This window comes from Ambystoma mexicanum, chromosome 12 (genome assembly GCF_040938575.1).
Source record: "Ambystoma mexicanum isolate Mex_15411 chromosome 12, UKY_AmexF1_1, whole genome shotgun sequence".
Classification (NCBI taxonomy): domain Eukaryota; kingdom Metazoa; phylum Chordata; class Amphibia; order Caudata; family Ambystomatidae; genus Ambystoma; species Ambystoma mexicanum.
In genome coordinates, this window is record NC_090936.1 from 1,228,786,535 (window position 1) to 1,228,811,639 (window position 25,105).

Consider the following 25,105-nt stretch of genomic DNA (forward strand, 5'->3'; position numbering starts at 1 on the left):
TCACTGGTGGCCTTTCCTCTGTTTACTCTACTGATGGAGATGCTACATTTCTTCAAGATATCCTGTGTGTTTCCCACAACCACCCTTTTTCCAATGCCGCCATTGACTACAACTGCGCTTGCAGTGGTTGTACCTCATTCATGTCTAGATGTTCTTGGCGAGGCCCACGGGACCAGTAGGTAGGCCCATCCTCAGACACCTGGTGTTTCAAAACACTGCACCTCCTTGCTTCGGTTTCTGCAGGTTCACTCTCACTTGACGGAGCCAGGGCTTGGGGCCCATGTGTCTCACTTGGACTCCCTGAATCGCTGTTCTCCACCCCACCAGCATATTAGCCTGTCATATAGATCCCCTGTGGTTGCTTTCCTGTGCCAGCTGCACCACCTGCATTGCGGTAATCTATTGCTTCATTGGTTGCTGTTGCTCTATTTTCTCTTTGCTACTTGTGGTTTCTTATTCACTAGTCCTGCTTTCAAATGTCCATCAGTACAGCATTAAGAGTTTGGTGAGGGATGGAAACAGGAACCCTAATCCTGTTGCTCATACTTTCTCGCACCTCCCGAATGTCTCAGTGCAATGACCAAGAGCTTAATCCCAAATTGTAAACTGATATCCTATTGCTTGTTTTGATTTTTGCAGGAGTGAATAATAAATCGGCCCAGGTTCTGCTGCTTCTAGTGGTACCTGGACATCTCATATTTTTATACACCATCCATTTGATGAAAAGTGGGCACACTTCCTTGACCCCCATCTTCATAGCAGTATTCTTGTTTGCAGCTCTTCTGCAGGTAAGGGCACAGAATTCCCATCTATTCCTGTTTCATCAGAAATATAAATTGCAAATAGTAAATGTAATTTATGCATCATAATATATGAATTATATAATAATTAGAGCGGATACAGATTAAAGCAACAGTGAGCAAACTCGTCAACGTGAGGACGTGCCAAGTGTTTTCTCACGTTGAACGCCTTATTTATGGTGAAGCCAGAAAACTTCTTTCAGGCAAATTGACATTACATGAAACTAAAAAGGTGGATTTCAAGTGATCGTGGTGGGATAACTTGGGGGGGGGGGGTTGTTTCCAAAGAAGATAGAAGGTGCAAGGGGGTTGGGAGAGGATCTTGCTGGTGGATCCACATGCAGGGACCAAGCACACAGTCGAGTTTGGTGTTGTACCGGATCTCAGTAGATGGAGCCTAAACAGTTTTTAGGAGTCATTGGACGGCTGGTGAGTCAATTGAGTAACAGGTCAGAGTGTGACAGTCGTAGGGTGTTGGGCCAATGTCCCCTAAAGAGTAGGATGTTTGTCCTGGGTAACACTACACTTACAATCTGTGGAAACGCTTCAGTCTGGAACATTTTAGTCTTTTGTAAGAGATTTGATTTCAAAACACTGTCCATTTAATTTCCAAGTGACTTTCACTCCTCTTTGGACCCAATGCATGATTTTTATATTTATTCTTTGAAAGATTTATTAACCTCAAACAGTCTGTTTTCAGATCTGTCTTCAGAAAGATTTCTGAAATGCACTTGTGCTGAACTTCTAGGGCTCAGTGTGGATTCTTTCAAAAGAACAGGCGGCAGTCTTTAAGCATGCATGGATGCAGGGTAGTTGGCCCTTAGTGTCTTCTCTAACATGAATTGGTGCTGACCGTTCTGGTTGCTAGGCTGTCCTCCACAACCGGACTGCGCCAGGCCTTGCTGGGTCCTTCGCTGTACTGCATGTTTGGATAACTGTTCCAATGCAGCATGAAGTCTGAGGTTGCTCACAATGTAAATGCAGAACCCGTTACATATGTACAGTGTAGGTGCTTGGACGCTAGAAATACAATAGATTTCCAACTCATTTGTTAGCTCTCTAGGCAAGCAAATGACCAGATAGTACCTTTATGTATTCAGAGGTGTAATTCGGGTTCATGGCAAGACCTCTATATCCACCCTCTATAGGCCATTCTTCACTGGCCTATATAGAACTCCATCAAATCGCATTCATTTTGCCCCTGGGAGTTGGGTTAATTTTTGGGATAAGCAGCTTGGTGTTAAGATGGAGATACACATTGAAAATCAGAGGAGAAAGTGCTGAATCGTGTGGACCTACACACTTGATTTTCATTGAGGGGGAAGAACAGGTGGCAGAGAGCGTATTTGTTTTGTCATCCATCCAACAGTTACCTAACCCGTTTAATGGTGTTATCCCGAACTCCAAACTCATGGAGGTTAGAAATCTGTATTTATGCTACTTGTTTATACCACGGCTTTCCTTTTTTTCATTATTTGTTGCCCACAGACACATCAGTACATGAGAACCTTCAGTATGTCGGGCATCTTGGTATTTGTGAGAGCACCAAACTGATCTTTTTTTTTAATTATTACTTGCATTGTCTGCACCCCTCTGAATCACTGAAACGCTGTTTACTCCATCTCCCCCCATATTTTCGAGTTACTCCTACCCCAAGGCTATTTCATACAACATGCCGACCAGCCAGGAAGGGTAGGAGAACGGACTGAGAATCATCAATCATCCACAGGTCCGATTGGCCATGCACCATCGCCTCACCCAGAAAAACCCATGTGAGACACTTGCCTGCCGATTCCCTGTATAGCGCAAGGAATCCATCACCTTCCACCTCATCTTCAGACCCTGACGGGAGTGACCCTGTGGATAGATCAGCAAGGAATATCGAGGCTTAGTACCACCAAAAACGAAATCCGCCAGTCACAAAGTCAAAGCTATATAAGCATAACTTTTATTCTGTACAGATACAAATATGAAAGCAGATAGCTATCTGGCTCTCAATCGCCTCGCAGTGTGTACCAGCAGACTCCGTGAGGGGAGAGAGTCCTGAACATTACAAAGCATGCCTTATTTTTACCCAGTCCTGGTCATTAGCCCATCTCCAAACTAATAAGGTACAAAATAGGGTCCATGCCCAGTTCACATGGGAACTATGACAATATTGGTTTACACTTTTGACAAGTGGTCTTGCCCTTAAAGATACAATGCTGGCAAACTTTGTTGTAGTCAGCTGTGTGGATCTTTCCTTGTTCACTGAGCTTTAGGGTAAGTCCTGTTCCAAGAGATGTGCACAAAGGATTCCTCCCAAAGCACACTGCTTTTTTTTACTTTGCATTGTGTGAAGGAGGATGAGGCTGTGGACACAGATAACACTTTGAATGGCAGTTCATCTTGATTACAAGGTCTCTTTGCACAGAACAAACATTCTGCTCTTGGCAGCCATAATGTTGACATAGGCTCAAAGTTTACTCTGGTCAGTGGCAGCTGAAATTTCAGGACGGAAAGCAGGGGTTAGAATCAAAATGGCGGATGTTGTCAATTCTATTCAGGGCATTTTAGATGCGGTTTTCTGTACAATGCGAAATGCTTAGCCCAATGTTCATAATCAGACGGTCTCATGAACTGACGAAGTCCTGACTTGATCAATGCCCTCAATTTCCCCCTCCTCCTGCTCCTCCTCACCTGTACTTGATTCTTCAATGGAATTCTCTGTGGATATTGCTCTTCTTTCTCTCCAGGTGGTGTCCTGTCTTTTTTTTTTGTGAGTTTAGGACAAGCTCCACTGGAGGCCACCTTGCCAGCTAGCTAAACTGCCAGGCAAAGGGACCCTCGGAGCCTGCTCCCAAAACCAGGGAAAAGCATAGCTATAAAACCCTGGAGGACTGGGAAGTTGTCAGTACTGTTGGTGTCTTGGAGGTAAGGCTTGAAGGTATTGCTTGCAGAGACAACTCCAGCTCCCAGAATGCACTTCAGGAATACGGAGGCAGTAGTACCAAGAGGACTAAAGGATGCGAGGCAGTCTGGAAGCAACCGGAGCAAGGGAAAACAAGGAAAATAGAATCCGTGGTGGGGAAGGGACAGAAGACCAGGCGCCGCTAAGCAGAAGGCGGGCGGAACCCTGGACAGCAGGAAGATAGGCTCGGAATGGAGGCAGCCGAGCCGATAGAAATGAGGCTTGGAAGACACAGGAGTCCAAAAGCCACAAGAGCAGGCGGAGGGTAGGCGAACAGAGGAAAAGGGAAAACAGTAGCGGATAGAAATCACTCACTTAGGGAAACCAAAGGAGGGTATTCACAGCGTGTAAACCTGTAGAGGAAGCAGGGTTGCAACGCACCGGTGCTGCTGATTGACGCTTAGTTGTACGCGTATCTCCGTGCGTGCGTAGAAAGACTAGACCGCTGCCTGCGAAACCAAGTCAGCCCCTCTTCCACCGCCTCCACAGTTTCCATGGCGTGCGCGTCTTGACAGTATAACCCCTTCGCCAAGGTCTCCCTCCAGGCTTCCCCGGATGGTTTCGATGGTAAAGGCGCAGGAGTCTGGGTGCGCTAAGGTTCCTGGCTAGGTGTTTAACATAGTCATTGCCGACATCACCAACTTACTCTCCTCTACCAAATTAGCATACTATAATAATGTCTTTCTCAGAGATGTTAACTTCCCTGAGTCAAAGGCTGACATCCACACCTTGAAGCATGCTTTTCACACTGACCAGTTCCATGGACCTTAAGCAAATTGTGCCCTCCCCCATGCACAATAAAGGCAACACCCTACACCCTACTGGAGGTCTAGTCACACCAAGATGGCCGACTGAAAAAGGGTTATGGCTGCCTGGGCCTAACCACCACCAGGTGCAGCCCCTGCGACCTGATTGGTCCGTAGCAGCTTCATTTTACCCTACCAGACGCCGGCAGGCGAACGCCGGCACACCCACAAAGGCCCACTGAACAAGGCTCGGCTTCTGTCTTGAGGCTGTCCTGAGTCGTACGGGCCGAGGGCCATGCCCTGCTGCCCATTCCACCGATGACATTAAGGTACACTCTTTCTGACCCAGAAAAACTGTTGTTTTCGAATAATTAATGCCACCGATCTGCATTCCTATATACTCATGAGCTATCCATGCCCCATAACCTGCCTCGCGCTGCTCCCTTTTCTCACCTTCCTGATGAATCACCTGACGCCAATCAGCCGCCCGATCACTCCACTAATGATTTGCACCGCAGACTGATCACAGCGCGGCCTTAAATCACTTTGTCTGCAAGGTGAGGACCTCTGTATACATGGCACTCCTTCCGCATCGATTTCCTCTCCCCTTCGGATTCCTCGTGCGGCACCAGTGTACATACTACGTGCTCGACCTAACTTCTGCGTTGCATTACGTGTCCATATGCCTCCTCTGCACATACTGTACCTTTCTTTGCTGTTCATCAGTATGCTCCCTGCATTAACTGTACGCCAACCTTTGTAACCTGTGCTTGTTGCCTAATGTGTCTCATCCTCAGCGCTCACAGCAGTCTAGCACTATTACGCAACGCACCCCACCTCTGCCCTACTATATCCAGGTGCTGTGCCTTTATATCCAAACTACACTGCCCTATCTTGGCTATAGGTGTTACCATGCATGCTATCCCAAACATGTTATCTGAAACTCAAGTACTAGTCCTGTGGTACTTTAGCCTAATTATGTACTAGAACCTTGGTGCTACCCTATGCAGTCTAAATGATACATCTCATTTATAGATGCTACCTCCAGTGCATTGACTCTAGCTGCGTTTTAGAACTGCTGTTTTTATCTTAAATGCAATATTTCGAATCTAGATGCTACCCCCAATGCATTGAGTATAATTGCCTTTTAGAACTGTTGATTTTAGCCTAAATGTAATATTTCGAATCTAGATGCTACCCCCGATGTATCGAGTATAATTGCATCTTAGAACTGTTGATTTTAGCCTAATTGTAATATTTTGAATCTAGATGTTATCTCCACTGCATTGAGTCTAATTGCCTCGTAGATTTGCTGATTTTAGCCTAAATGTTATATCTCGAATCTAGTTGTTACCTCCACTACATTGAGTCTAATTAGTGTCTTAGTACCTAGCCACTGCTACCTCAACTGTTACCCTCGGCACCACACCATCCTTATCACGTGAACCATCAGGCCACGACATGCGGTCGCTGCCCTCTGCCAGCCTCTACCTCACCCACATAGCTATCTAAGGATCCTTATCCTTTACTGTAGGTATTCCCCACGCTAACATTTCTAAGACACACCACAGTTACATCCACGATTTCCACCCCACCCTTCCCTCCACCATGCTCCATTGCTCCGACCGTCCCTCGAATCCTTACCTCAACGACCCAGCTCTGTGGCTTAAGCACTTTGTCCCTAAATCTACACCAAACTTACCATGCAGTATACAACATAGGAATGTCAGACTCAGATCTAGACTGCCCCGACCACCCTGCACTCAGCGCAGCCACACCGCCCTTCTACAGCCTAACCTACCTACGCCACCTAACCCCTCCTCCACCACACCTACCTCAGCACTCAAGGGAGCCCTCATCAATGCAAGATCCCTCACGGCTCACGCCCTCGATATTGCAGACCTAATCACTGTCCATAACCTCGACTTCCTAGCCATTACTGAAACCTGGCTACATGATGCCTCTGGTCCACTCCTCGCCTTATCCTTACCCAAGGGTTACGCCATTATTAGAAACGACCGACATTCCAACTTGTCTAAAAGAGGAGGAGTCACTTTCATACACAGTGACAAGATTACCATGAGAGCTATAGCCAATGCACAATTCAGCTCTGCAGAATCCTTATCAGTGAAATTACCCCTCTCACCCACTAACACAGCTACACTCCACCTTTTATACAGACCTCCAGGACCACTTGGCTCTTTCACTGACGATGTCACATCTACCTTGTCAGCCAACACAAAGCCTAATTCCCAGGTACTGCTATTAGGTGACCTCAATCTTGGCCTCTCCGATCCTAAGGACCACATGGCCACCGAAGTTGTCACTACCCTCACCAACCTAGGTTTCCAGCAGCGCATTCGTGATCCTACCCACAACAAGGGTAGAACGCCCGACTGGCTAGCTGACTTTAACTGTAACACCACTGTCAGCTCCAACACTGCTTGCGCCTGGCCTGACCATCACGTCATTACCTTCCTCATGCCAGCCACCAACCCTCAGCCCACACCTACCATAGCCCCCGCTATACCCACCAGAAATAAAAAGGACATTACCAGGGAGAAACTGCTGCCTCTCATCCTCCCTATCTTGAACACCTGTGCCATGCAGTACATGGACCCCACCGTCTTAGTAGACACTTTCAACAGCACGCTGCTCAAAGCCAATGAGAACATAGCCCCGCTAAAAATTCGCAAAGCCAAACAACAATCCCACCTGAACTCTTGGTTCATCCCGCAGCTTAACGCTCTGGACAAAGTAAAGCGTAAAGCCGAAGCACTTTGGAAAAGTCATCCTAGTACGACCAATAAAGCTTCTCTCCTGATCACCTCACTTAACTACGAGGAAGCCATCCTTCAAGCCAAAAAAGAGACGTGTAATCTACGCATATCTCAAGCAGAATCTAACACAAGAGAATTATTTAAAATTCTCAAAGAACTAGAATCACCTTCACCTGCCCCTGACTCATGCACTAAAGACAGTACTTGGTGCAACAATATACAAAATGCACTTCTCAACAAAATAACCACTCTGCAATCTAAAATCAATGCTAAACAAAACTCTCTCCATACCCCCCTTTCAAGCAAAGCCTTGTCACCTAAAATAACCACCCCAGACTCTCCTTTGCCTTTCTGCTTCACGCCGCTCAACACCCTGGAAGTTGAAAATATCATCTGCAAACTAAAACCCTCCAACTGCCAATGGGACCCCTGTCCAGCTCAGATCATTAAGGAATCTGCCCAAGACCTCACTCCTTTCTTTACTATCTTTATCAACTCATCATTTCAATCGGGAGTGGTCCCTAACAATTTGAAGGATGCTTGGGTCATCCCTCTTCTAAAAAAACCAGCCCTAGATCCTGAGGTCCCAACCAACTACAGGCCCATCACGACGGTCCCGTTTCTCCTAAAAATCCTAGATAGAGCAGCGTATCTTCAGACACAGAACTATCTGGAAACTAACAATCTTCTTGGCACTAGACAATCCGGCTTTAGACCGAAGCATGGTACGGAGACAGCCCTTTTAGACCTCAAAACCCAAATTGAGGACCTAAACGACAAAGGTAAACTAGCCCTGCTACTACTACTAAACTTATCCGCTGCCTTCGACTTGGTCAACCACCAAATCCTTTGTCATCATCTGAAAACTGCAGCCCACTTCTCTGACAATGCCACCAATTGGATTAAATCATTCCTGGACAACAGACATATGAGGGTATTCTCCCCAACCTCCTCTGCCGACCCTGCGCCAGTCCCTTGCGGGGTCCCCCAAGGATCGTGCGTATCCCCCACCCTCTACAATGTTTTCACTAAACCCCTGTTTGATGTGCTGGACTATCTGGGTGTCACCTACACCAACTATGCTGATGACACCCAGATACTCATCCCCATCACGGGTGATTACACGGTAGACTCGAAATACTTAAATGACATATACCATGTCATTCAAACCTGGATGGCACAACATGAGCTCTGTCTTAATGACGACAAGACAGAGCTCCTCATCCTAGGTACACAGCAAAGACTTATTAAGTTGAACCCCATGTTCAGTTCCTTTAACATCAACGGAAACTCCATAAAAGTCTCCAAAGACATGAAAACTCTCTGAATCTACCTCGATTCCACTCTCTCCCTCCAGAGACAAACAAATGCAGTCGCTGCCGTATCTGCATACACGTGCAAGCTGATCACAGCTTGTCGCCCTTTTCCCTCTACTCAGAACTGCATCACCCTTGCTGGGACCTTGGTCATGTCCAAACTTGACGACTATAACGCACTGTACCAAGGCACCAACCAATGCAACCTTGACAAACTCCAGATCATACAAAATAACGCCATCAGGGCAGCCCTTAACATCCCCATATCAGCCCACATCTCTGAAACTAGGAAGAACCTTAAGAACCAAAGGATTTCACTAAAATCTCTTGCCCTGACTTACAAATGCATGAATAACCAGGCCCCTATCTATCTTTCATCACAGTTCACTCAGTATACCCCACCTCGCTCACTAAGGTCTGCCCTCAGCCAGAGCCTACTGATCCCGAGATACAAGCACCAAACAGCCGGTGGGGCCATTTTCCCAGTTCTGGCAGCCAAACTGTGGAACTCTGTGCCTCTCACTATCAGAAACCTGCCTTCCCTGACCCCATTCAAACACAAAGCCAAACTTAGGCTAGTCACCTCAGATGACCAATTGACAGTATGAAAAACCCGACGACCAATTGACGACCAATTGATACTCTAAAAAACCTGATTTCGTATGTATTTCTGTCTAAACCTCCAATGTAATCGTTTTCCAATGTACAACTTAAATGTTCTTTGTAATCCCATGCTGCTTTGTAACCATTGTTTCTAAGATATGCGCCCGGTAGTCTGAGGGCCTGGTTTGCACTATACAAATAAAATAAATACAAATACTTAATCTTCACATCATTCCCCCCTTGTCCCCTGTGCATAACATATCCCCACTCGACTAATCTGACCTTGTCGCAACCCCACTATCAGTCACCCACTCGACTACAGCCTACAAAGGTCAGGCTGAACACCCCTTCACTCAATGCCGCTCATTCAAAACCTTCCAAGTGATTGCGCTAGGAGCAAACTTTGCAGACTTCCCAACCACATGTAATAGCTTGGACCTCCTAGAATTAGTCAACAAATCTACTATGACACTGGTTGACACTCATTCCCCCCCCCTAAAACCCAGGCGCGCTTAAGACCAAACCATCCGCCTCTTGGTACACTCCTGAGCTCGCCTCCAACAAACCCTCAATCGGAGCCCTAGAGAAACGGTGGTGCATAAAACTGTAACCCTCGAGACCTCCTTCCTCTCTCTCCCCTGGATCGCCTAAAAACAACTTGCTCCCTCAAACCTACTTCTTACTCCCACCTCCCTCCATCATTAAACAGTTGATGGGCCCGGTGCTCAATGCTCTACTCAGCATCCTTAATGCCTCCCTCACAGCTGGGTAATTCCAGGACACCCTCAAGACTGGTCTCGTACAACCTTTTTTGAAAAACCCAACCCTAAGTCCAGATGACCTGGCCAACTACCAGCCAGTTACAAACCTCCCATTTATTGGCAGAATCTTGGAAAAAGTAGTCGCTACACAACTACTTGCCCAAATCAAACAACTTCGCCATGTAGTCAGGATTCTGTCCCTAGTGTGACATTGAGGCAGCCACCATCCAGGTGGTGGATGATGCCCTCCAAACCATGGATAAGGGCGGCCCATGCCTCCTTGACCTCTTGGCTGCATTTGACACTGTCGACCACCCCATTCTCCTTTGCCTCTTTGCAGACATGATGGGATTCTCTGTCCAGAATTGGTTTACTTCCTACCTCTCGGGCGGGCAGACACCACTCCGTCCAGATGAACTCGTCGTGTTCTAACTGACTCCAGTTTTCCTGTCGAGTCCCCTAAGGCTCCATCCTCTCACCAATCCTTTTTAAACTTTACTCTGGGTACTCTCATCAAAGATCCCAATATAGCCATCCACCAATATGCAGATGATACGCTGTTGTACATGAGAGTAATTAGCCCACACGACATCATTCGTCTCCACGATTACCTAGCCATCATCCAGTCCTGGATGTCTGCTGCCTACCTCAAACTAAACCCACCCAAGACTGAATTTGTACACATCAGTCCGCCTGCTAAAAACAGCTTTTCCAACAATGGCTCAATGATATGCACCTGGAAGGATTTGATCCTCAACTCTTGGACTTAGCAACATCCTTAGGCTTCACCATTGACAGCAGCCTGTGCCTCAGAAACACACAGCCAAGAAGGCCCAAACAGCCTGTCCCAACTCTCCACCATTTGTAAAATCAAACCTTTCATCCTGCCGCAGGTTTCCGGACCGTAGTCCAGGCCCTTGTGGTCTTGCACATCGATGGCTGAAATGCTCTTCTGACAGGGCTCCCAGCTGCTCACTTGGCTCCCTGAAAAGCAGTCCACCACACTGTAGCAAGTCTTATTACGGGCGCATGGAAATTTGACCGAATCACCCTCATCCTACTTGAACTACGTTGGCTTCCACTCCAAACCAAGATACTGTTCAAGAATACATGTATTATCTACAAAGCAGTCACAAGTAGCACACCAGCATACCTGTTGGCTAAGCTCCACATATCGGGTGGCACATGCTCCTTGTGCAGCAAAATGGCCAACAGGCTTCAATCACAAGTCGTCCAAAAAAGAGGTCCCGCAAACAATCCTTCTCTGGTCATGCACCCACCCTCTGGAACCCAATCCTGGTGTCTGTTCGGAATGCCCCCACAGTTCTCCAATCTCGCAAATCTCTCAAGAAATGGCTTTTCAGCAACACCTGATCACTGACTAATTCCAATGGGTGCACATACTGACGCACAGACCTCATGTCAATGTACTGTAGTGCTGCGTCCATCCCAAATGGTGTCCCACACTCTGTACAGCGAATGGCTTCCTAGACTCTGTACAGCGCACTGCTGCTCCCGAGCTAGGTCTGCCCTTTAAACAATACATATCAATCCAAGCAGCTTTGTTCATGATATTTCATTCCTTCTCACTACTGCAAGGATCCACAGCCTTTGGCTTTCCAGATGTTTAGGGCTGCAACTCCCATGAGGACCTGACAGTGTAGTCAATGGAGCAGGCCTATGGAGTTCTTAATGTTCAGAAATCTTGAGGGTCAAAAGTTGCAGACCTGTGCACTACAGTCTCCATATTTTTGATTACCATGTGATATCTGAACTGATCCTACACACGTACGGGTCCCTTCTTGGGGTGTGGTAATCCTGCATCGCATTCTTCATTCTAAATCTATATCCCAACTGTAGCTCGGGGAAAGCCCCAAACATCCATCTCAATGCCATGCACCTTTTGGCTAAAACTATCAGCAAATTTCTAAAGTCAGAAGCAGAGCAGTGCCAGTGACCCCCTCAAGATCCCCTTGAAATCGCTAGAGGAAACTGAATACAGATCTAGAAAATAAACGTCTTGTGAGGCACATTAGAGGAATATTCCATAGGGGCAGGCTATAGGCCCCTCACCCGTGTCTGGCAGCTCTGTTGGTTGGGAAGAACTTTGCCTGTATTGGGGCACCAGCACAATAGCATGTACTCGTGTATGTTCTCTGCCTGCGCCCTTGACGCCTATAAATGCAGAGCATGAGGGTGCATGAATTCCTGATGAGGTAGCAGAGCTTTGAGGGTAGGATAGGTTCTGGGGCTAAGAGGAAGGGTATCTAAATGGGCTGGGGTATCCCCTGCTTTAATGATGCCCCTTGCTTGTACGACCACACCCTCCAACTCTCCCGAGTTCCTCCTCTGTTGCTCAGAGGTGCAGGTTGCTACCCCAATACATGCTGCTGATAGTGCTGTCGTTTGAAGCTGGTTCGCTCATTCCCACAATACTAATGTTTAGGATGGGCTTCAATAATGCCGGAAACTGGGCAACAAGACATCGTTTGGGCAAAACCAATCGGTCAAATTGGTTTGATATCCAATTCTATTTCGACTATGGCTTGATGCTGTGCCTGAGAATTGAAACCTAGTCTGATTAAAGATTTAAGAATGGAAGAATTCCTTGTCTTCTGCTGTAATGTTGGGAGTGGGTTCCTAGAATTCGTAACCTCTCCCATGTGGGCTCCGCCAGCAAATAGAATGGTTGAGTTGAGGACCCCGGATGCATTCTGTGGGGTTTGGCTTAATGCCCCACTTTGATGCGAGTCCCCACGAGGTCTTCACATTCCTATGGCAATGCACATAGGCTATCTTAGCCCTAACCATAAATGTAGCACCCCAACTACTTCCTTTTCTACATCCTACATAGCCATGCAGACTTGCCTGATGAGTAACCAGGGCGGCTAGAGGCACAGCATCTAAAAGTATAGATTTAAAGAAATAAATGGTTAGTTGCACACGTTGGGCAATGTTGAGGCCCAAACTCATACGATTTCATCTTTCTGCCCCTCATACCTGCATACTATCAGTTACATCATTGATGTTCTGATCTTCTGGGATTCCGTTTCAAAATAATTTGGAATCCATGGCCAATATTATTAAGTGTGGTGGGGTGGGCAGTGCTCCAGATAGAAGTATTTGTCTCCCTATCTTTTAAAGTTGGGAGTAAAATGATTTTTTAGGGAGTAAAAATGCAAGTCCAATTTCCAATGGGAGTATTTTATAGCTCGAAAAGTCAAATGTCTTGTAATAATGGTTTCTTTGCACCTAGTTACTCATGTATATTAAAATACACATGTTTACTTCTTCCGATCAGACCGTAATAATAGAAGTTTCTTCCTGTGGTAATGCGTACACTACTGGCACTTGGCGCTGCGTGGATAAAAGCAGGGGGGCGGGCTCCTATGTGTTGGGTTCCTATTTTTCTGCAAGTAATCCCCAGACATCAGCTGGAGAAAGGTAAAAGCTGCTGCACTTGCTCTGTGGCTGTCGGCACAGAGCACCTTCTTAGCAACCTCCCTCAAGGTAACAATGAGCAAAGACATAATATCTGCAATCTGCACACTGTACCTATAGTGTGTTGCGTTTCTTCAAAGCAAAATATCTTTCTTTCTGAATTAAAATCCATTTTAGCAGCAGAGATGTGGATGGAGTCTAGCAAACTGTATGACAAAATCAATGCTTCGATTTGCCTGATGGCGCCTTTTTGGATCAGGCCTCTTGCTAAGTAAGTAAGATGTAATGTGTAAAGTTGGCTATGGTCTAATGATGACTTACAATGGACGCCTCTGCGCTAGCCTAGGATTGACCAGCATACTTATCTAACTTACACATCTTAATAGACTACTTCAGATAAGGGACCCGTACTTTGCATCCTTGTATTCACTTGTACACTCTGTATACCTGTATTCATGCAACTTCTTCAATAACACTTGTGTATAGGCGCGTTACAAATGCCATATCATATCAATAATACATGTACTGCAATTTTTGTATATTTCCTATATATGTAACCTAAGCCTAAGTATTCTTGCAACTGCTGCGCCCGGCTACCCCTGGGTTTGGAGCGCATTATCAAATAATAAACTAAACTGCAAGGGGTGGATATCTCAGTCTTCAGTGATGGTGCCTTGTTGGATCAGGCCTCTTGCTAAGTTCAAGGGGTGGATTTCTCACTCTTCAGTGATGGCGCCGTGTTGGACCAGGCCTCTTGCTAAGTTCAAGGGGTGGATATCTCACTCTTCAGTGATGGTGCTTTGTGGGATCAGGCCTCTTGCTAAGATCAAGGGGTGGATATCTCACTCTTCATTGATGGCGCCTTGGTGGATCAGGCCTCTTGCTAAGTTCAAGGAGTACCTGGAAATCAACAATCTTCTAGGTCTCAGACAATCTGGCTTCCGCCCCAAACACGGAACAGAGACAGCCCTACTAGATTTAAAAACTCAAATCGAAGTGCTAAAGGACAACGGCAAACTTGCGTTGTTACTCCTACTCGACCTCTCTGCGGCATTCGATTTGGTCAACCACCAGATCTTATGCAAGCACCTTCACTCCCTGCCCATTTCTCTCCGTCAGCTACGGCCTGGATCAAATCATTTTTGAGCAACAGATCTATGCGGGTCTTTTCTCAATCTGCAGCTGCAGATCCTTCCCCTATTCACTGCGGCGTCCCCCAGGGCTCTTGCGTGTCGCCAACACTATACAATGTTTTTGCAAAACCGCTCTTTGATGTACTTGACTATCTGGGTGTCTCTTATACGAACTACGCTGACGACACCCAGATACTCATTCCCGTCACTGGTGACTACTTGGCTGACACCAAGGCCCTGAATGACGTCTACCTGGTCATCTAAGCTTGGATGGCACAACATCAGTTATGCCTCAATGATGACAAGACAGAGCTCCTCATCCTGTGTACTACGCAACGTCTCAGCAAACTTGAGCCAGCCTACCAATCCTTCATCATCGATGGCAACACCATCCATGTTTCGAAAGACACTAAAACCTTAGGCGTCTATCTCGACGCCACCCTATCCCTCACCCGACAAACAAATGCAGTCAGAGCTGCCTCGACATACACCTGCAAACTCATTGCAGCCTAAAGGCCATTTCTGACCACCCCCAACACAGTCACACTGGCCAGAACCCTAATCATGGCCAAAATCGACTATGGTAGCGCCCTCTACCTAGGAACTAGCCAGGAGAATCTGAACAAATTGCAAATCTCACAGAACAACGCCATTAGAGCGGCCCTAAACATCCTGCGTAACCATCACATTTCGGAATCCAGATCCAACCTACAATGGTTACCGGTCAAACAGAGAATTGCACTGAAAGCCTTAAGCCTTTCCCACAAATGCCTAGCCAACCAAGCCCCCCCCCTGTATTTTTGCAGCCGGCTTTCCCGCCACGTGCCTACCCGCCCCCAAAGAACCAACCAAACGCACTGCTTGACTATCCCTAGGTTCAAATTACAAAAAGCGGGAGGATCTAGCTTCCCCGTCCTAGACTCCAAGCTTTGGAATGCCCTCCCCCTCAACATCAGATCAGAAGAATGTTTTAGTACCTACAAGTCCAAACCTAAATCCTGGCTCTTTAACCAGCCGTGAAACTTGGATTTCTTATGTACCTAGAGCCTGCCCTAGTAAAACGTTTGTTCCAATCTCTACTCTGTAAATGATGTATATTGTTGTATATTGTTGTATATTTTGTATTACTTTGCACTGTATCTATGTTAGCTATGTAACCTTGTTCTAAGTTGCGCCCTGATGCCTCTGGGCCTGATTGTAACGCTCACCTGATTCCCGTAGAGGCGCCGGTCTTGACTGGGCGTATACCGTATCTTCAAAGGTGACGTGTAACACACGGCTGGCTCTTTGGGCTGGACCTCTGTGCACTGTATGTTTGACTCGAAGGGTAAGATGTCTTAGGTAAGTGAACGCCGTGCTCTCCATCTGCCTCGGGGCAGGGTGCTGTAACCAGTTTCTTCACTGGATAAGGGGAGCAGGCCTCTTGACTTCAGAGGACTGCTGTCCGTCGTTTACTGCACGAACGGTAAGTTTCGAGTAATTCTAATGTCTTTAAAGTCTTTAGTAATGATGTCTCTTGTTTTGCAGGGTTCCGGCGATGGTGGATGACGGGCTGAAGTGAGTTGAAGATGGAGCCCGTGTGATGAATAGAAGCGCCTGGAAGCACGTAAGTAAGCGCTTGTTGCCTGCTTCACGATGCGCTCTAACTGTCTTTTTATTTTGCAGGTACAAGTTCGGAGCGGCTGCAGGGTGCCGGAATACCCACTGGGTTAGATGTGGAAAGGAGTAATGGCACGTGAGTATTAAAGTTCCCCAATGTCTTTAAACGCACCTTGTTTTGTCTTTCAGATGCGGGATGCAGCGCCAAAGGCCTCCGGAGCGTGCAAAGAGTTGGTAAGCTTTTGTCTTTCAGATGCTGGAATGCAGTGTGAAGACCTCCGGAGCGCACGAAGAGTAGGTAAGCCTTTGTCTTTCAGAATGCAGCGCGAGGCGTTGGTGACAGCCGCTGGCCCTGGTAAGTGAAGAGCTGTCACTGAAGTCCATAATGCTAACCTGTTCTTTCTTGTCTTTATAGGTGTTGCTGAAGACTGGATTCAGGATGGTAAGCCTTTTTCCTTAGGCCCAGGATCAGATGCAGAAGACACGATGAGCGTTCTGCTGCAGAGGATGCAGAATAACGCAAAGCAAGATTCATCCATCGGGTGTGGTTTAAATAGCCTCCTGTAGTGCTTAGGTGTCTCCTTCCACAGCCATGCCTAGGTAAGAAAAGAGTTCCTGCTTTCCAGAAGAGTTCCAGTGTTCTGAACCTAGGGAGTGGCTCCTGCCCCACCCAACAGGAAAAGTAGTTCCAAACAGAAGAGGATCAGAGGCTCAACTTGCAGGCAAGTAAGCAGCATGGTCTGCTGCGGGTAAGTCCACCCAAGCATTATGAGCCCGGCGCTTCCAGCGCTGGGACTGGGCATATTTATGAGCCTGGTGCCACTGGCGCCAGGACTGGGTCCAAAAGGTCCCAATTGGGACTGGTTGGCACTCGGAACCTGGGTTATGAATCTGCTTCCAAGGGAGTTGGGAAAACCCTGACCTTTTGGAAGCAGAGATCATGACACTGATGGTGCGTGTTACAAATAAACAAAATACAAATACAAATAGATTTCTCACTCCTCAGTGATAGTGCCTCCTTGGATCAGGCCTCTTGCTAAGTTCAAGGGGTGGATTTCTCACTCTTCAGTGATGGCGCCTTGTTTGGATCAGGCCTCTTGCCAAGTTAAAGGGTTGGATATCTCATTCTTCAGTGATGGCACCTCCTTGGATCAGGCCTCTTGCTAGTTCAAGGGGTGGATTTCTCACTCTTCAGTGATGGCGCCTTGTTTGGATCAGGCCTCTTGCTAGGTTCAAGGGGTGTATTTCTCTCTCTTCAGTGATGACACCTTGTTGGATTAGGCCTCTTGCTATGTTCAAGGGGTCTTTATCCCACTGTTCATTGATGCCGCTTTGTTGGATCAACCTCTCAAAGCTCTAGTCAGCCTTGCTGCCAAAAAGATGTTCAAACAATGTGTTTGCAGGTGTATGTTCAAAGATGAACAAACTCCTCAGGAAGTTCAAGATGGGTACTCTCTCTCAAGTCCTCCAGGCCCTTCAACTTCAGGAATGGTTGGTGTCTCTTGACCTCAAGGACGCTTATTTTCATGTGCCGATCCATCCAAAGCACAAGAAGTACCTGAGGTTTGCGGTTGGCGACTCCCACTTTCAGTTTTGGGTCCTGCCGTTCGGATTGACCTCCGCCCCAAGGGTCTTCACCACGCTCATGGTAGTGGTGGTAGCGCACCCCAGGAATGGGGGGATTCACTTCTACCCCTACCTGGACGATTGCCTGATCAGGGCGCGCTCCCCCGAGCAAGTCCTGGATCATCTGTCCGTCACCTGCCACTCCCTACACAGGCTGGGCTTCTCCCTCAATTTAAAGAAGTCCCATTTGACACCAACGCAGCGGCTCCAGTACATCCAAGCAGTGCTCGACACATCCCTGGGGCAGTGTTTTCCTCCCCAGGTCAGGGCTCATCACATTCAGCAGATGGTGCACACGTTTCAACTTGCCTAGGCTCTCCCAGCGTTCGAGTTCTTGAGACTGCTCGGCCTCATGGCATCCTGCATTCTTCTGGTGCCAGAGGCCAGATTGTGGATGAGATCTTTGCAATGGACACTCAAGCTCCAGTGGTCTCAGTCCTCCGGCAGGATGTCGGACCCTGTTCGGGTGCCATCTTCGGTCGCCCGGGACCTTCTGTGGTGGGCCGACAAAGGCAATATGATGAGGGGGGCTGTGAGGTGACGATGGTGACGGACGCATCCCTCACGGGATGGGGAGCTCATGCCAACGAGTTGACAGTCAGCGGTCGTTGGTCTCCGTCGGAGTCCAGACTCCATATCAATCTGTTGGAGCTGAGGGCCGTCAGGCTAGCCCTGAAGGCTTTTCTGCCGACTGTGCGAGGAAAGAATGTCCTGATCCGGACGGACAACACGGTGGACATGCACTACCTCAACAAAAAGGGGGGGCAGGGTCACTTCCTCTGTGCAGGGAGGCAATGCAGCTCTGTTTCTGGGCAATCAAGCAGGAAGTTTCGATCTCGGCAGTTCATCTGGCAGGAGACGAAAACGAGATGGCGGACGCTCTGAGCAGGCAGAGCGCGATCTCTCAGGAGTGGGAGATCTTCGCCCTTTGGGGGACCCCTCAAGTGGATCTCTTCACCTCCAGTGTCAACCGAAGTGCGAGAGTGTCTGCTCGCGGGAATTTCCTCCAAACGGAGCCTTAGGAGACGCGTTTGTGGTGGAGTGGTCATTCCCATTGCTGTACGCGTTTCCTCCAGTCCCCGTCATCCCGCAAGTACTGCGGAGGTTACGGAGGTTCGGTTCCCGGATGATCCTCATTGCTCCAACGTGGGCCTGGAGGACGTGGTACCCGGACCTTCTCGACTTGTCCATCTGTCCTCCAAGTCGTCTTCCCTTCCGAGACGACCTGCTATCGCGGTGGGGGGGGTCAGGTGCTCCATCTAGAGGTCAGGTCCCTCAACCTTCATGCTTGGTTTCTGAAAGGTTGAGGTACAAGGATTGGGACCTCCCTGAAGACGTGATGGAGGTGTTGCTTTCGGCCAGAAGGCCCGCAACAAAGTCCCTGTACCGTTGCCGTTGGAGTAAGTTCTGCGACTGGTGCAGGGTTAAGAATGTGGATCCTTTTGCATGTGTAATTCCCATGGTTCTGTCTTTTTTGCTTTCTTTGGCCCACAGGGGCCTTCAAGTGGGTACCATTAAAAGTTACCTGGCGGCACTGTCCATATTTAAGCGCTCGTCTGAAGAGTGTTCCTATTTTAAAATTCCTTTAATTTCTCAGTTTCTGAAAGGGCTCACTAATGTGTTCCCTCCGTCATCTTTCCAGGTGCCCGGTTGGGATTTGAACCTTGTTCTCAAGTTTCTGATGGGTGCTCCGTTTGAGCCTTTGCATTCATGCCCTTTGAGACTGATAACTCTGAAAACTGTATTTTTAGTTGCGGTCACTTCCGCTCGCGGAGTGAGTGAGTGAGTTACAGGCACTTTCAGTTAAACCACCCTTCACTGTGTTTCATAAGGACAGGGTTGTCCTTAGAGTTCGTCCTTCTTTTCTTCCGAAGGTGGCGTCGGAATTTCATTTAGGCCAGAAGGTTGTTCTTCCTGCATTTTATCCTCCTACACATCCTGGTAAGGAAGAGGAGAGGCTCCATGGGCTTGATCCTAGGAGAGCGTTAAGCTTTTATATTTCACGCATGTCCCGGGTCAGAGTGGACGATCAGCTCTTTATTGGTTACGCTGGAAAGCGTTTGCGACTGGCTGTGACGAAACAGACTTTGTCTCGCTGGATTATTTTGGCTATCTGAGTGTTATCGCTTGGCGGGTAAGGACCCACCGGTCGGCTTACGGGCCCATTCTACCAGGGGTATGGCTGCCTCTACTGCCCTGCAGAGGGGTGTTCCTATAAGCAAAATGTCATGATACCTACCCCCAAGGAGCCAGACCGGGCCCAGCAACCCCAGAGGCAGACATCATGTTCCCGAGGGAAGTCCAAGCTCTGCCCAGGTAGGGGCCCTTTGGACTCAGTCCTGGCGCCTTTGGCGCCAGGCTCATGTTGGACAACAGTCCAGGCGCCATAGGCGCCAGGCTCATAAAGGATGACTTAGTGTTAAGAAGTGCTTGGTGTGAACTTACCTGATGCAGACCGTGCTGCAACATCCAGGCCACCTAGAGGCCTGAATGGGACTATTTTACCTATGGGACTACTTTACCACACGGGTGTGGCCGGAGGAAGAATACATACCTTAGAGGAAGAATACATACCTGGAACTACTTTGAAGGCTATTTAAGCCATGCCCAAGCAGCAACTCACACTTCGCGTTGTTCTGCACCTAGCAGCTGGACGCTCACCGTGTCTGCTCCTGCATCCGGACTCCAGCCACGCCCGACAGCATCCTGGAACACCTGTAAAGGGAGAACAGAGGAGAACAGGAGAAAGAAGAGACATTACCTGCTTAATCCGCATTCCAGAGTCATCTTGCCGACGATCCTAAAGGGAAGACATTCATTTTTAAAAGCACATCGCATAGCTCGCTGCAGCGCAGCATTCCACTCACCTTTACTAGGCGCCTTCTTGCCCATCAGCGACCATCTGGATCTTCCGCCGCATTTCAGCGCCTAAAGGAGAAAAAGACAAGAACAAAGGTGAGCTAGGGAAGAGAATATGAAAAAGGCTTAATTTCCACCATAAGACTTACCTGTTGGGTCAATCCCTCTTCACTTCGGGTCGGCGCCGTTTCTTCTGCATTTCCGAACCCCGGCCCCTAAGGGGAAAAAGACATTAGCATTAGTGAGCGAATGCAAGGACATTAGCGGAACGCTCATCAAAGACTTACCTGATATTTATTGGGACATCTCTTCTCACTTCGGGTCGGCGCCGTATCTTCGGCATTTCCGAACCCCGGCCCCTAAGGGGAAAAAGACACAAGCATTAGTGCATTAATGCAAGAACACTAGAGGAACCACTCATCAAAAACTCACCAGAATTTTCCTTCGACGGTTCCATTCCCTAACTCGGAATCTTCATTCAGCACCTGAAATAGAGAAAAACAGACAATGGTTATTTAAAGCTTGAACTTGCAACAGAATTCTTACGATACCTTACCGGCAAAGTCAAGCGAACTTGAACTCTCACCAATCTGAGATCCAGTGAAGTAACTGGATAACAACGCGCCCCTGCATCAGAAGCAGGATGGAGAGCTCGTCCTTTCAGACCCTAAGGTGAGACTTCACGGGGAATCGCAGAAGGGTTTCGTGGAGGGTGAGAAGGGGAGTGGGAGGCCTACGCATTATCCCGCAGATTGTTAATACTCCCTTTTCACACACAGAAGGATATTTCTACGAGCCAGACAAGCCAGATTTGGGGGTGCGGTCCATTCCATCTTCCGAGTCCTGCGCATCACCACAGCAATCCAAACCAGGCCAGCGCCTCCGTGGGAGTCAGGTGAGCGTTACACAAAATCTGTGATGCAGCCACCTGTGCTTCGGTACATACTTTTGTACATCACTATTCCCTCGATTCCATCCGGGGGCAGGATCTGGCCTTTTGCAAGGCGGTCCCCTACTCCACAATTTGATTGGGCATGCTAAATTTCTGTTTTCTAAATTCTTTTCCCACCTCCTTGCATTGGTACTGCTTTGGGAGTCTGTCATGGATATGGAATACGTCGGCGGACCCAATCCCCTCGAAGAACAAGTTACTCTCTTACCTGGTAACGTTCTTTCGATGCGATGGTCTGACGACTTATTCCATATCGCTCCCTCCCTACCTTCCCCGCTACAGAATTTCTTATGTGATTGCAGCTTGCGTTTCCGCAAGGCTTTGTGTGTCAGACTGGGTGAAGACTGGTGGCACACGTTCTGAGGAAAAAACTACAACTGAGGCTATGGGCGTTGTGCGTCCTACTTATCACATCGGGTGACGTCGGCCGTCGGAGGAGGTCCTCGAGGACGGCGCATCGACGCAGACGGCGAAAATTTTCCGAAGCAGCACAGCTGTGGTGATTACTGTCATAGATATGGAATACATCGTCGGACCATCCCATCGAAAGAACGTTACCAGGTAAGAGAGTAACTTGTTCTTCTCACTCTTCAGTGATGGCGCCTTGTTTGGATCAGGCCTCTTGCTAGGTTCAAGGGGTGGATTTCTCACTCTTCAGTGATGACGCCTTGTTTGGATCAGGCCTCTTGCTAAATTCAAGGGGTGGATTTCTCACTCCTTATTGATGGTGCCTTGTTCGATCAGGCCTCTTGCTAAGTTCAAGGGGTGGATGTCTCACTCTTCAGTGATCGTGCCTTGTTGGATCAGGCCTCGTACCAAGTTGAAGGGGTGGATTTCTCTCTCTTCAGTGATGGCGCCTTGTTCGATCAGGCTTCTTGCTAAGATCAAGGGGTGGATATCTCACTCTTCATTGATGGCGCCTTGTTTGGATCACGCCTCTTGCTAGGTTCAAGGGGTGGATTTCTCACTCTTCAGTGATGGCGCCATGTTGGATCAGGCCTCTTGTTAAGTTCAAGGGGTGGATATCTCACTCTTCATTGATGGCACCTTGTTGGATCAGGCCTCTTGCTAAGTTCAAAGGGTTAGTTTCTCTCTCTTCATTGATGCCGCTTTGTTGGATCAGGCTTCTTGCTAAGTTCAAGGGGTGGATATCTCACTCTTCATTGATGGCACCTTGTTGGATCAGGCCTCTTAAGTTCAAGGGGTGGATATCTCACTCTTCATTGATGGCACCTTGTTGGATCAGACCTCTTGCTAAGTTCAAGGTGTCTATATCTCACTGTTCATGGATGCTGCTTTGTTGGATCAGGCCTTTTACTGAGTTCAAGGGGTCGATTTCTCACTCTTCATTGATGGCACCTTGCTGGATCAGGCCTCTTGCTAATTTCAAGGGGTAGATTTCTCACTCTTTATTGATGGCACCTTGTTGGAGCAGGCCTCTTGCTAATTTCAAGGGGTGGATTTCCCACTGTTCAGTGATGGCACCTTGTTGGATCACACCTCTTGCTAAGTTCAAAGGGTTGATTTCTCACTCTTCAGTGATGGCGCCTTGTTTGGATCAGGCCTCTTGCTAGGTTCAAAGGGTAGATTTCTCACTCCTTATTGATGGTGCCTTGTTCGATCAGGCCTCTTGCTAAGTTCAAGGGGTGGATTTCTCACTCTTCATTGATGGTGCCGTGTTGGATCAGGCCTCTTGCTAAATTCAAGGGGTGGATTTCTCACTCTTCAGTGATGCCGCTTTGTTGGATCAGGCCTCCTGCTAAATTCAACGGGTGGATATCTCACTCTTCATTGATGGTGCCTTGTTGGATCAGGCCTCTTGCTAAATTCAAGGGGTGGATTTCTCACTCTTCAGTGATGCCGCTTTGTTGGATCAGGCCTCTTCGTAAGTTCAAGGGGTGGATATCTCACTCTTCATTGATGGCGCCATGTTGGACCAGGCCTCTTGCTAAGTTCAAGGGGTGGATGTCTCACTCCTCAGTGATCGCACCTTGTTGGATCAGGCCTCTTGCTAAGTTCAAAGGGTTGGTTTCTCTCTCTTCAGTGATGCCGCTTTGTTGGATCAGGCCTCTTGATGGGGTGGATTTCCCACTCTTCAGTGATGGCACCTTGTTGGATCAGGCCTCTTGCTAAGTTCAAGGGGTGGATATCTCACTCTTCATTGATGGCACCTTGTTGGATCAGGCCTCTTGCTAAGTTCAAGGGGTGGAGTTTTCACTGTTCATTGATGCTGCTTTGTTGGATCAGGCCTTTTACTGAGTTCAAGGGGTCAATTTCTCACTCTTCAGTGATGGCACCTTGTTGGATCAGGCCTCTTGCTAGGTTCAAGGGGTGGATATCCCACTCTTCAGTGATGGCACCTTGTTGGCTCAGGCCTCTTGCTGGGTTCAAGGGGTGGATATCCCACTCTTCAGTGATTGTGCCTTGTTGGATCAGGCCTTTTACCAAGTTGAAGGGGTGGATTTCTCTCTCTTCAGTGATGGCACCTTGTTTGGGTCAGGCCTCTTGCTAGGTTCAAGGGGTGGATGTCCCACTCTTTAGTGATGGTGCCTTGTTCGATCACGCTTCTTGCTAAGATCAAGGGGTGGATAACTCACTCTTCATTGATGGCGCCGTGTTGGATCAGGCCTCTTGCTAAGTTCAAGGGGTGGATTTCTCATTCTTCAGTGATGGCACCTTGTTGGATCAGGCCTCTTGCTAAGTTCAAAGGGTTGGTTTCTCTCTCTTCAGTGATGCTGCTTTGTTGGATCAGGCCTCTTGCTAAGTTCAAGGGGTGGATTTCTCATTCTTCAGTGATGGTGCCTTGTTGGATCAGGCCTCTTGCTAGGTTCAAGGAGTGGATATCTCACTCTTCATCGATGGTGCTTTGTTGGATCAGGCCACTTGCTAAGTTGAAGGGGTGGATTTCTCTCTCTTCAGTGATGGCGCCTTGTTGGATCATGCCTCTTGTTAAGTTCAAGGGGTGGATATCTCACTGTTCATGGATGCTGCTTTGTTGGATCAGGCCTCTTCCTGAGTTCAAGGGGTGGATATCTCACTCTTCATTGATGGCACCTTGTTGGATCAGACCTCTTGCTAAGTTCAAGGTGTCTATATCTCACTGTTCATGGATGCTGCTTTGTTGGATCAGGCCTCTTGCTGAGTTCAAGGGGTGGATATCTCACTCTTCATTGATGGCGCCTTGTTGGATCAGGCCTCTTGCTAAGTTCAAGGGGTGGATTTTTCACTCTTTATTGATGGCACCTTGTTGGAGCAGGCCTCTTGCTAATTTCAAGGGGTGGATTTCCCACTGTTCAGTGATGGCACCTTGTTGGATCACACCTCTTGCTAAGTTCAAAGGGTTGATTTCTCTCTCTTCATTGATGTTACCTTGTTGGATCAGGCCTCTTGCTAAATTGAAGGGGTGGATTTCTCACTCTTCGTTGATGATACCTGTTTGGATCAGGCCTCTTGCTAAGTTCAAGGGATGGATATCTCACTCTTCATCGATGGCGGTTTGTTGGATCAGGCCTCTTGCTAAGTTCAAGGGGTGGATATCA

At 48.0% G+C, this 25,105-nt stretch overlaps 1 protein-coding gene across 2 annotated transcripts in view; it reads left to right on the forward strand.

Annotated features, from left to right (window-relative positions):
• The window catches only part of SLC41A2 (solute carrier family 41 member 2), a 705,927-nt gene that overhangs the window by 662,352 nt on the left and 18,470 nt on the right, over positions 1 to 25,105 (forward strand). Inside the window, exon 10 of one of the 2 annotated variants that reach the window (XM_069629903.1) lies at positions 640 to 788. The exons of the other annotated variant lie outside the window; for it this stretch is intronic. Within the exon in view, the coding sequence (XP_069486004.1) occupies positions 640 to 788 (149 nt within the window). The remainder of the gene's footprint in view (positions 1 to 639; positions 789 to 25,105) is intronic. 2 annotated transcript variants of the gene reach the window in all.